We start from the raw sequence: 12,023 nt of genomic DNA on the forward strand, positions 1-12,023 counted from the left end.
ATAAAGGGATTCCAAGGTGACTTGGTAGCTCTGTTGTCTCTCGATTTCAGGATTTGAGGTTCGATTCTTACTGAACTTCGCTGCGTTTCCTCCCACATCTCTGTGGATTTTCTTTGCAGAACATAAACACACCATTAAGTCAGTAAGTGACTCAAAATTGCACTTCCTGTCTGTATGTGACCTCTAATGGACTGACACCTGTCCTGTGTTTCTAGGCACAGTTTCCCCTTGATAAGATATACAAGATGTACAGAGGTATTTCAAATGTTTGGGTATTTTTTCACAATAGTAAAGAATTACCTTTATAGTGCACGGTCACTATGATGAACTTACAACCCAGGCATGTTCAGCTCCTGCACCCTTTAATGAGAGCACGACAAAAAGCTCACTATTCACTGTCTGTGCCCATGCACTCATTTGTATTTTCGATGTTGCACACTTGCGACAGAAGCGCCCCTGGTCTTACATTAAATCTACCGCGAGTTAAGCGTTGTGACTGTCTGGTAAGTGCAGCCAGGATAAGCAGCCCCCGCAAAAGGCTAGCTGCACTACTGTGCCACGCGATGTAGGTTTGGGACGGACGATTCCTTATATCTTACATTAAACCTTTATTAAAAAAAAAAATAGTGCATTTTATGTACAATACAATAAAAATAACAGTAACAATAGCAATATACAATACAAAAAATACAAGTCACGACCATTTTGTACAAAAACACAGTTACGTTAACCTTACAAGACAATATGAATTCAAACAGTTGAGTGAAATAGACATGAATTTCATTTTAATGAACATCAACTTAGATGCCCTATAGAATGTCCCATGGTAACACCACGGTATGTCCCCCAGGATCCAGCCAGAAGCTGGCACACTTAACAGTAGTTACAACTCTTTTCAGTCCCCTAGAAGTTTTACTGGTTTTAAATAGGTCTCATAATGTGCCAGTGAACCACAGCATGGATGGGTGTTGGTGGTTGGGTGTCAGAGCAGTGAGATCACTTCCTGCATGGCCGTGCCTCTGCGCCCTCCCATGTCCAGCTGCCACACTCCCCTGACATGTTTTTTACGTGACTCAGTACCAGGTGAGTGTGCGTGCCCTGCGATGGCCTGACATCCAGTCCAGGTTGTCCTCGGCCTCGTGGGATAGCCTCACGTTTAATGGATTTAAATCATCTTTACTGACCCTGTTGTTCTTGGTTTGGTTTAATTCGTTTATTATTGTACATGCTGGATCACCAGCCATGACTTCAAAGCGTGAGCGTTCATTTGTACCTGCTACTATTGACGTTTAAGTTATTGTTCGTGTCACCCGCCAGTGTGTTAAGCCCCGTGTGCCTAGAGAATGTCGTCATGGACTGTGCATACGGTTTAGTACAATGTTTTCCATGCTCCCATTACCGGCGACGCTTTGCTTCTGCCCATCCCATGGTGCCATGTGTGTTTGGCAGTTAGTGGTTACCTGGAATATGGCTACATTCATCGAGTTAGACCAGACACACCAAAGCCAGGTATTCAGCAGCCTGTCAAAAACACACAAAGATACACACAGTTCTTTGTTGAATGCCTCCCATAAAAAGAATAGCTTCAGTCAAAAAAAAACGAAATGCAAATACAATCGATTCTTGACTGTTTACCATGTAGGTGTGAGAGTGACAGATCACCTCTGCAAGCCACGCCCCTGCCCCACCCCTGCCCCGCCCCTGCCCCGCCCATGCCCCGCCCCCACTGCCAATCACAACAGGTCAGTATGTGCAACACGAACACGGACATGCTACACTGAGGGCAGAGCCACCTCCTGAAGCCACACTGCTGGCTGTAGCCGCGGGGGTCCAGCTGGCAGAGGGAGACCATATGGTGCCCGTAAGCTGCGGTCAGGCTCAGTCATGACCGCAGTGCACCAGTTAAAAGCTGCAGCCACGACGCTTATTTGGCGAGGAGGGGTCAGCGATGCTGACGGCCCCCTCGCAGCTAAGGCCTGCGCAGCTGCGAGCAGAGAGAATACTGGGGAAAAAAATGGAGGAGCAGCGGTCTGCACGGTCTAGCAAATATGCTTCTACAACGCATCTTGCATCGGGTCCCTCGAATATGACATAGATTTACATTTATACAGGTAAATGGCGCCACTTTGCACACAGCCAACTCGTGAATAGATCTCCCTTGGACATATCCTGAAGAAACATGAGCAGAAATCACGTCAACGTGTCTAAGAGCGGTTTGGGATCACGGGCAATCCATTAATACATTCTGCGCTGGGAGTGTCAAATTGTTTCCGGTAGGTTCCCAAGAAGTTCCCCCCCCCTCCAAAATGTGTGAGTTTTCTTTTGCATCTTTGGACAGTCCTTTGATACGTCTCACGTGGGCCAGCTCACGTTCCCACCACTCACCACACCGGAGCGGAATGTGAAGATGTCACCAGAAGCCAGTGCGCCTTGAATGCTTTGCTGAACTGCTGAAGTGTGTGAGACGCGTCCCTTTTGTGGCTACAGTGGAGGAGAAGACGGGCCCTCGGTGAGCTGCCATTCCTGGCCTCGTGGCGCTATAGGTGGGGGCCGGAGGGGCAAACAAATTAGCAGCTTTCACATTCTCAGTGTGCTTAAATTACTAATGGCAAAAATTGAGTCAATAGAGAAAAAAAAGTGGCAGAATACTAGTGGTTTTGGCACTCCGCAGAGTCGTTTTGGTTGTGTAGGGACCTCGGAGAACGGCCAATACCCTATTGGTTTTGTTCGACTCGCTTGATGATCGCGCTGGACGCTACGGGGGAGGTCCATACGGGTTAGGGCCGTGCTTTGTCCCTTTTCCACGGGGACGTTTCGGACTCAGTTCGGAAACCTTTGGCCACGCATGCCGTCGAGGTTGAGGGACATCCAGAGGAACCCCCTGCTGAGCCAGCAACTCAACACACGCATGTGTTTAACACCAAAGTCTGATGCGCTTTTTGCCTGCTGGGTCACATGGATGGACTTAGTTTGCTGAAAAGTACTTCACCTCCTTGTCACTTTGCATGACGAACTTAGCCTTGTCCCAGCGCTCTCATCACTTGCTCTGCCTTGCAGTGAAATGGAGACCCGCCTCTCTCGCCAAAGCCACCTCTGCATGGCTGTCGCCAGGGAAACGAGACTGTCCAGGTGTCAAGTTCCTGTTGTGAACATGTGGATGATGTGCTGAATTAGCAGGTCCTGCAGAGGAAGGATCCCCCCCCCACCTCGTTACCAGTGTTGCTGAGGAAGAGGTCTTCCCACAATGCACAGGGGTGTCCTTACTGTTGGGCCGGGACAGAGACCCACACACTGGGGCACTGAACCCTGGAGCACCACGTTAAGGGTGCAGAGTGCTCAGAGAGGCTTAGCCCCCCGCCGTCTTTGGGAAAAGGCGATGACTTTGGAAGCGGGATGGGAGGCCCCCCCGAATGGAGAGAGTGACGAAGTGCAAGCAAGTGAAATGCAGCCAGGGGCCATGCGGGGCGCGGACTGTGCGGCAGGAGCCCGGGAGCCGGCTACACCACTGAGTCCTTGATGTCGGGGCCGAGTCGGACGCGGGGCCGCGAGCAGCTGGGCGAGATCTCCACGCGGCTCTCTTTCAGGTGCAGCGGCCGCTTCTCAGACTCGGAGAAGCTGCGGCTTGTGTCGGGGGAGGCCTCCTGCTCGTGGGGGGGCGTCCCGCAGGCATATACTTCATTGAGGGTCTGGTAGCCCTTGTGGTCAGAGGCAGGGGGCGGGGCCGCGTTGCCGTTGAGGGGCAGGCTTTCCGCCGGCTTCGGCGCTCCCCGTGCCTTTTTTGGCACCATGCTGGGGCACTCGCCCTCCTTCAGCATGGCCTTCATGTGACCCCGGTGCCGGTAGACGGCCAGCAGGGACAGAAGTAGCAGTGATGCCCCCAGCAGGACACAGACAATGACCAGCTCGTTCCAGTAGGTCTTCACAGCTATCTGGGTGGAACGGGCCTCGTCAGGCAGGTCCAGCAAGCTGCTACCCAGCCAGGACTTGTGGCTGCGCCCCACTGGGCCCTCGGCTCTCGCCTCGGCCCGCACGCAGTAGTTGGCCAGCAGCTGCCGGAAGCCCTCCTCCTTGGACCAACACTCGTAGGTCTGCACGCTGTCAGCCCGGGCCACCACCACCAGGCCCCCGTCCGAGCTGTGGTAGACTGAGCGGTTGACCTTCTCGTTGTATGCCCAGTACTGCTTTGCCAGCCGGGAGCGCTGCTTGCAGGGCAGGACGCGGAAGCTGTTGGCCGGGATGGTGATCACCTTACACGGGGGCGAGCCTAGGGGGGCGGGGGGAGAAGACTACGCTTTACCTCCTGCATCTGGAAGCAACAGAGTACTGCTTTGTCACCTTAAAAGATAAAGATTCTGTATGTAAAGTGGGGGCCCAATCTCAGTTCCATTACTGTAGCCCTTTGGGAGGGGGGGGGAGGGGGCAGGCCTATGATGAAGAATAGGTTTATGGGGGGGCTTTGGGGTGGTGAGGGGGACAGGTATATGATGGGGAATAGGCTTGTGGGGGAGACGGCAAGCCTATGGTGGGTGAGTAGGCTTATGAGGGAGCCTTTGGGGGTGTGAGGAGAACAAGCTTATGGGGGGTAGGCTTGTGGGGGGGGGGCTGGCCTATATGGGGGCAGATCTGTGGGGGGGAGGGGCTGAGAAGGACAAGCCTTTGGGGGGAGGAGGGGTGGGGAGAGCAGGCAGTTGACCACCAGGCAGCACGGGAGCTTTAGTGCAGTACATACGTGAGGGGGCCAGTGAGCGGAGCATCGTGCTGCATGTGGCATTCGTATCCCCTCTGTCCACATCCTGCCAGCTGCAGTCAAGACATCAGCACAGCGGTGAGTGGTGCATAATAAACAGTATAACACTGCATGTGATACCCTGCGCGACACTGCATGTTACACCCTGCGTGACACTGCATGTGATACCCTGTGTGACGCTGCATGTGATACCCTGTGTGACGCTGCATGTTACACCCTACGTTACACTGCATGTGATATCCTTTGTGACGCTGCATGATATCCTGCGTGACATTGCATGTTACACCCTGTGTGACGCTGCATGTGATACCCTGCGTGACGCTGCATGTTACACCCTGCGTGACACTGCATGTTACACCCTGCGTGACACTGCATGTTACACCCTGCGTGACGCTGCATGTTACACCCTGCGTGACGCTGCATGTGATACCCTGTGTGACGCTGCATGTTACACCCTGCGTGACACTGCATGTTACACCCTGTGTGACGCTGCATGTTACACCCTGCGTGACACTGCATGTTACACCCTGCTGGACACTGCATGTTACACCCTGCTTGACACTGCATGTTACACCTTGCGTGACACTGCATGTTACACCTTGCGTGACACTGCATATTACACCTTGCGTGACACTGCATATTACACCCTGTGTGACACTGCATGTGATACCCTGCGTAACACTGCATGTGATACCCAGTACAATATGCCTTTCACTGCTAGGTTTTGCTGCACTTGTAGGTTTATAAGCTCATCATACTCTAGGAGTTTTGAAAACAACAAGGACGTCTTGGGAAGTGGTGTTTTGGGACAGGGTGAGGCAGGAAGGACAATCGCGTACCTTCTACTGAGGACCTTAATGGGGGCTTTTCTGACACTGAGGCACTCAGTGCCCGTCCAAACGCAGTAGGGGTCCCGGGACAGCACACACTCCCCGCAGTTCTGATAGTTGCTGCAGTTCGCCACGGGCACTGAGACCAGACCCGAGTAGGACGAGGCGAAGAGCAGGCCCTGGGAACGAAAGGGGACCAGGAAGGTGAGGCAGGTGGGGGGGGAAGAGAGAGAGAGAGGCTGCAAAAAGCCCTGAGGAAGCAGCAGGCTGGCACCTGCTTCTAGTGTCAATCTGCTTGGGAAATTAATGGCGCTTCCACATGGGCAACATGACTCTGTAACATGGCCTCTAGCCACTTTGCAATATCTACACTGTTTACTCTTCAGAATATAGAATTTCCTCTTGGGGGGGGCACCTGAGGGTGAGGCACAGCACCTCTGCATCGACCCACCTTCTCCGAGTCGAGCTCAATGTGTTGCACGGGCTGTGCTGGGTGGAACAGCACCATCTCCTCGATGATGTGCATCCTGCCGTCGATATTGACGGCCTTGTGCAGCTTCCCGTCGTCTGCCGGAGAACGACATGGCCGCTAATCAGGTCACATGACTCGCAGCACAGTGCGGATTGGCGGAAAGACGCGCCCACTCACCGGTGCCAATGAAGAGCACGTCATAAACCCCATGAAAGGTCTGCACCCTGTCCACAGCGATTTGGGTGTAGCTGATGCCGCGCTTCAGCAGCAGGGGGCGACCTCGTATAACGTCGTCCATCAGGAAGTGGTCCTTCACGAAGTTGAGAACCTTGTCGGGCATCTGTAGTGAGGAGGTGATGCCCATGTGCCTGGCAGCATCTGTGATGCACTGAGGGAGGAGGACAGACCTTAGGGCACAGCTGGGGAGGTGTGAGAGTGCGTATGCATGTGTGCGGACGTGCACCTCACCCTTTCTGTCTTAAAAATGGCTAAAGCTATTGATTTGCTGTTTTGATCGTATCGCATTACAGTCACTGCGAGGAATGTGTGTGGGCGTCAACGTGCGGAATTAGAAGCAAATACATAAAAGACGCAAATTTTTGGTTTGTTGTCAACTATCAACATATTTTCTGAGTTGCGCTAGGGTGGAGTTAGGCTTTTGTTTGCTCATGTGTGCATTTGTTTCTGTGTGTGTGTGTGTGTGTGTGTGTGTGTGTGTGTGTGTTTTGTCAGTGTGTGTCTGTGTGTGTATGAGGCTGATACTCAGATAAAAGGCCCTCTTATGCTCAGTGGGGCAGACACTGACCCGTGTGATAGGGGCAGCCTGACAGTGGGGGGGGGGCACTTACTGCTCCTGGCCGGGGTTCAGGGGCCGCATGGTTGTAGGTGTACCACTGCTGTGTCTCACGGTTGACCTCACGGTAACGGCCATTGAAGGCGGCGTCAACCTGGTCCATGGTGAAGGAGCAGACGGCCGAGCTGCCTGAGGCCCCGCGATACCTGAGGGACGACAGGAGGGGGCGCTGTGAGCTCGCACAGTTCTGAGAACGCGCACACAGGTATACGCACAGACACATAGAAATACACACAAACACATACACAGTACAGTAAATCTGAACAGTACTTGTGAAGGCAAGGATGGAAACATGCCTCTCAATCCCGGTACTCATGATGGTGAAAGTTAGTCAAAGGGGGGGTGTAGTACTGGCTGTAGACAGGTTAGCCCCTTGGTACCTTCTGGTTGCTCAGTGTGGAGGACTCTGTGTGTGTGTGTGTGTGTGTGTGTGTGTGTGTGTGGGCAGGTTGGTCGCCCCCAAGAAGACCAAAGAGACATTTACCCATGCACACAGGATTCTCACCCCCTGCCTGCCCCCCTCCCTCACCACTGTGAAGTGAAGACGCCGTAGAAAGTGGTTTGGCTCCAGTCCTGTCCGTCGGCCGTCAGCACGAACATGTCCTGGATGATGTTGAAGGGGAAGCCGTCGTCGGGCAGTGAGCACAGCAGCTGCGCCTTCAGGAAGGTGGTCCACTTCTTCTGCAGGACCCTCTCGCCGCCCACGTCACCCTGCGGGATGGACACAGGGTCTGATAGCGTCTGGGAGGGAGCAGAGCCACCTCTAGGGGGCGCGGCATGGTCCTCTCAGAGGCTGGCTGGGAGAGCCGCAAGAAAATGAACGTAGCAGGGGGGCATTTAGGACAAAACAAAAGAGTCCCCCTCCACCAAAATGTAGATGCATGGGCACTTCTCTCCCTAGTTCAGCCCCCGAACTCAAAGTGCACTCCACCAGCTGGGAGAAACTCATTTACTGACGTAGCTTGTCGTAATCTGACGTGTCACATGACTCAGAAAGAGGGAGGAGCCAGATGGGCAGGTGCGAGATTTCAATTAATTAATCAGTTAAGCAATTAAGAAGTGTCTTAACACAGAAACCTGAATAGTCTGTAATCACCTATTTAACGAGTCCTGTGTAAGCTCATTAGACTTCTGCGTCTGTGTGTGTTCTGGCAAGTCAATAATAAAATTTTACGTTGCGAAATATATTTCCCTCTCTCTCCAGAGAGAGCGAAAATGATTATTGTTAATCAACAACCTAATGAATTTCACAAATCTGTGCTGAAAAGCACTCAATGTTGCATTAGGCAGGATAATTATCAAAGTCTATTGGGGAACTTTCCGGGTGACAGGGCTGCTTCAGCCGACAGCATTGCAGAGCGGCGTGGGAGGCGAGAGGCGAGGGCACATTCAGAAAGGGGATTATCATGGGATTATGGCAGATTAACGGAAGGGGAATACTGCTAAAGGAAAGCCATATATGGCTCAGAACTGGGATATGTCACCCGGTGGAACCATTCTTAAAGAAGAAACCATATAATGATATGAATTACAGATTTCTGCTTAAGGGTATGTAGCACTTGGCAACAGTCTAATTAGCATTTGGGTTAATATATTCATACGAACGTCCGCACATTAGCAGAAGGAAGAGATTAAGGGAGGTGAGGATTTCAAAACGCCAGCTCCCCAATGGCGTCCCTCCAACACACGGGGCAGCCCTCACCTTGCAGACGCGAGCGATGCGGGAAACCACGGTGCTGTCAAAGAAGTCAAACTCCTTGCCAGCTTCGCTGAAGAAGAAGTAAACCTTATCGTCGGCCGGGTCGCCGCCCTCTCGGATGTAGGCCGATCCCACGAAGGCGGGGTCTGCGGGGTCCAATCAGAGCAAGCTCCAGTCAGAGGCACGGATACGCAGAAGGCCCCCTCGTGGCAGGCCGTTACCCTGCTAATCACGAGATCACGGGAAATCTCTTCTTATACTGGTGATCGTGGTAGAGTTATAGGGCCACACCAGGCACTGGGAGGCAGCTGCATTTAGATGTGTGCCAGCGTTACAATGAGCCGAGATAAAAGGGAGGCCTTTGTTTTTTGAGCGCCCTGATCTCCCACGATGCACCCTGGGAGCCTCTTTGATGTGCACGTGTTGCGGCAGATAGGACCAGCCGTTTCCACGCATCACAGACGACGCCTAATTGCGGCTGCCGCCTCCGGAGAGCGGGAGCCCGACGCTAAGGGCCGGCATTTACCTTGCAGCCAGTTCAGCGAGTTTTCAGTCTTTAAGGCGGTCCCGTGGCCCAGGCTCTTGTAGATGGTGTGTTCATTTCCCTGGAAGTTACTGACAGTTCCGGCATACAGCTCTCCATCTTAAACAGCAAGAGAGGACCATATGACCACGTGCAGGCCCCCCCCCCCTTTCCTGGTACTTATGGATAGGTTTCTCGCCGATTTGGGCTCAGTCAAGCGCACACTAATTCAGACACGCACACACACACACACACAGAAACACGTAGTCAGGAGTCAGCAGGTCATCAAAACAGCATGTGCTTGAATTGTGTAAGGGAGACAAAAGCAATTGGAAAAAAACCCACCCCCTCCAATTCTAGGAGAACGCGGGAGAGCCTCCCTTCTGGACAGGGAAGGGAGGGATCCCTATCTCATCATTTCCATGACCCCCCCAGCCGTTACGTACCAACCATGATGGCGGTGGACTTGTACTCAGGACTAAAGGGGCAGCGATTCCGGCCATCCTCTGTCAAAATGTCCCCGTCCCTGTCCCTCACCAAGGAGAAGTCGGAGGTGTTCTGTGGACAGACACATCAGTGACACTTAGGGATGACCACAACTGATGTGGTTTTAATGCCAGTCAGCCACTGCAGGCAGCTTGTGCAGGAGTGACCCCAGGCGAACCCATGAAATGCTTGAGCCCACCACTAGGTGGCGGCGGTGAGTCCATAGCCGACTTACTATATAGGCGCAGATGGGGCTGAAAGCGTGGGTGCCACACACATAGAGGTGCGTTCCGTTCAGCCGAAGCAAGATCTTGATATAGTTTAAGCAATCAGTCTGGAACACAAACAGTGCAGAAATACTCATAAATAAAAGTGAACAGCTAGCATTGCATACAGTAGAGTGGACACACCTTGCTTAGGTACTAAACTACAGCAGGATGCAGCCCCAGGATAGTGTTGGTTTGCTGGCCCTTCATGCTCTTCCGTGGGGCTGGCTGGGGCATGGGCAGGTTCCCGGCACTAATGTTTAGAAGGTAGAGTCCCCAAAGAACCTGACCGTGCTAACATGGACGATGATGTCACACCAATCCATCGTCCATCTGCACATCTTAAGTACAGACTCACAGTAAGCTATGGGGGGGGGGGGGGGCTTTCCCTGTTCTCATCTTGGTTACAGAGTGAAGCCAATACAGTTGCTGCACGTACAAAATGTAGCTTCACATGCTGCCTCTCAGTGCCGGCAGACACAGGGCTTATTCCCCCGGCACGGTAGGGCTGCTTTTGTCAGTCTGCAGACATGATGTTCCAGGCTGTAGTTCAGCACCGTCACGAAGCACGCGTGGGCTATGGGGAGGGGGCAGTGAGGGCCGTTTTGAGGGCTGCGGCTGCGCGTCTCACCTCGCGGGCCTTCCCTTTGAAGCTGCACTCGTCTCTCTTCTTCTCGCGTGTCCCCCAGGTCAGCTGAGGGGGGGGAGTAGCAGGACAGCAGGTGAGTGTCAGGGTTAGGAGGGCTCAGAGACACACAAACATGCCCCCACATTCTGGAAATGTCTGCCTTTACCCCTTCAAAGTTAACATGGTTTCCTCATATCCCACTGAAGAGTTACACACTTTACCTGAATTACATACTCAACCTGTGTGTCAGGGTTCTGCATGACAGTGCCACATGTGACCTCAGTGTGTGTAACAGTGCAATACATGACCATAGCGTGTGTGACAGTGCTATATGTGACCACATCATGTGTAGCAATACACATGACCCCAACATACACATGACCGAGTGCTACATCGGGTCCCCAGCTTGTGTAAAGGCGCTGTGAGTGTTGAGTGAGTGTCAGTGCTGGGGGGGCCGCTGAACACACTCACATTCCTTTGGAGGCGCGTGTGTCCGATGTCAGCCAGGTTGAGAGCAAACAGGGCCTCGCGTGCCCCCACGTACAGCGTGTTGTCCTCCCTGCTGAGCAGCAGAGACGTGTAATTGAAGACGCCGTCTGCCGAGAACCTGCTGGCTGACCTCTCCTTCGCATCTGTCGGGATGAGAAAAGCCGAGGCGGGGGGGATGTTTATTAGTGAGCAAATAGAGGCCTGTCGTGAGACGCCCGTGCTCTGCCGGGGCCTGTCGGGGGCGCTGGCTTACACAGTAACTCGTCATGCACACGCGGCAGGTTTTCCGCCCCGAACGCTCATAAACAGGTGAGTCACGCTCTGTTTTGAACACAAATCCAAACAGCGTGACCCCATGCAGGTTGCCGGCCGAGAACGCCAGCTGTTCTGTTTCCGTGACGGCTAATGGAACGTGTGAAGGTTCCACTTCCTTTGTCCGGGGTGAACACAGCTGTCTGAGGGCGAGGGGGTGGTCTGTCAAAGCCAACAATGCGAGGGGAGTGTTCATGCCCACGCTCCACCATCCACTTATATGCACACACTTCTTTGCGTCGATGTCAACCTGCTCCAGAACGATCTGATCTTTTCTGAAGGTTTTTCATTTGTAATTGTTATTTATAACTATTGTAACTTCTTTGATATTCAGACAAAGTTCAGTAGATGAAACACACCATTAACCTCTGTGACACAAAAATATAATTAATGGTAAGTACACTCCAATCAGGTACTCTGATAATTACACATTTCGCTGATACCTGTCTTGAGCTGCACCTATTTCATACAGGGGTGCATTGCAGGAAAGTATCTTATGAGCTACCTGATGGCCTTTGGCCACTCTGTGGCCCCCTAGGGGTCTCTGGGCAGTATGACAGGCACCGGCAGTCTTGGAGAAGACCTTCGACAGGAGATTTGGTGTTCTGTAGGCCAGGAGCCCAGCAGCAGGAATCATTCTCCTGCCAGGAGCAGACATCTGCACTGAATCAGTGTATCAGTCTGCCTATGTCTGCATGGCCTGAAGATCATGCCAGGC

The 12,023-nt window shown here is 52.8% G+C and overlaps 1 protein-coding gene across 5 annotated transcripts in view; it reads right to left on the reverse strand.

Annotated features, from left to right (window-relative positions):
- Positions 1-2,676: 2,676 nt before the first annotated feature.
- LOC125706075 (semaphorin-4B-like) overlaps positions 2,677-12,023 on the reverse strand; it is a 46,457-nt gene continuing 37,110 nt past the window's right edge. For all 5 annotated transcript variants that reach the window (XM_048972562.1, XM_048972560.1, XM_048972561.1 and 2 more), the window contains exons 3-15: positions 10,976-11,136; positions 10,508-10,570; positions 9,846-9,944; positions 9,571-9,682; positions 9,128-9,244; positions 8,605-8,747; positions 7,432-7,613; positions 6,898-7,048; positions 6,227-6,437; positions 6,029-6,144; positions 5,587-5,756; positions 4,730-4,800; positions 2,677-4,264 (exon numbers count right to left, since the gene is read on the reverse strand). In XM_048972562.1, the coding sequence (XP_048828519.1) occupies positions 3,498-4,264; positions 4,730-4,800; positions 5,587-5,756; positions 6,029-6,144; positions 6,227-6,437; positions 6,898-7,048; positions 7,432-7,613; positions 8,605-8,747; positions 9,128-9,244; positions 9,571-9,682; positions 9,846-9,944; positions 10,508-10,570; positions 10,976-11,136 (2,363 nt within the window). In that variant the 3' untranslated portion in view covers positions 2,677-3,497. The remainder of the gene's footprint in view (positions 4,265-4,729; positions 4,801-5,586; positions 5,757-6,028; positions 6,145-6,226; positions 6,438-6,897; positions 7,049-7,431; positions 7,614-8,604; positions 8,748-9,127; positions 9,245-9,570; positions 9,683-9,845; positions 9,945-10,507; positions 10,571-10,975; positions 11,137-12,023) is intronic.

Source organism: Brienomyrus brachyistius, chromosome 13 (genome assembly GCF_023856365.1).
Source record: "Brienomyrus brachyistius isolate T26 chromosome 13, BBRACH_0.4, whole genome shotgun sequence".
Classification (NCBI taxonomy): Eukaryota; Metazoa; Chordata; class Actinopteri; order Osteoglossiformes; family Mormyridae; genus Brienomyrus; species Brienomyrus brachyistius.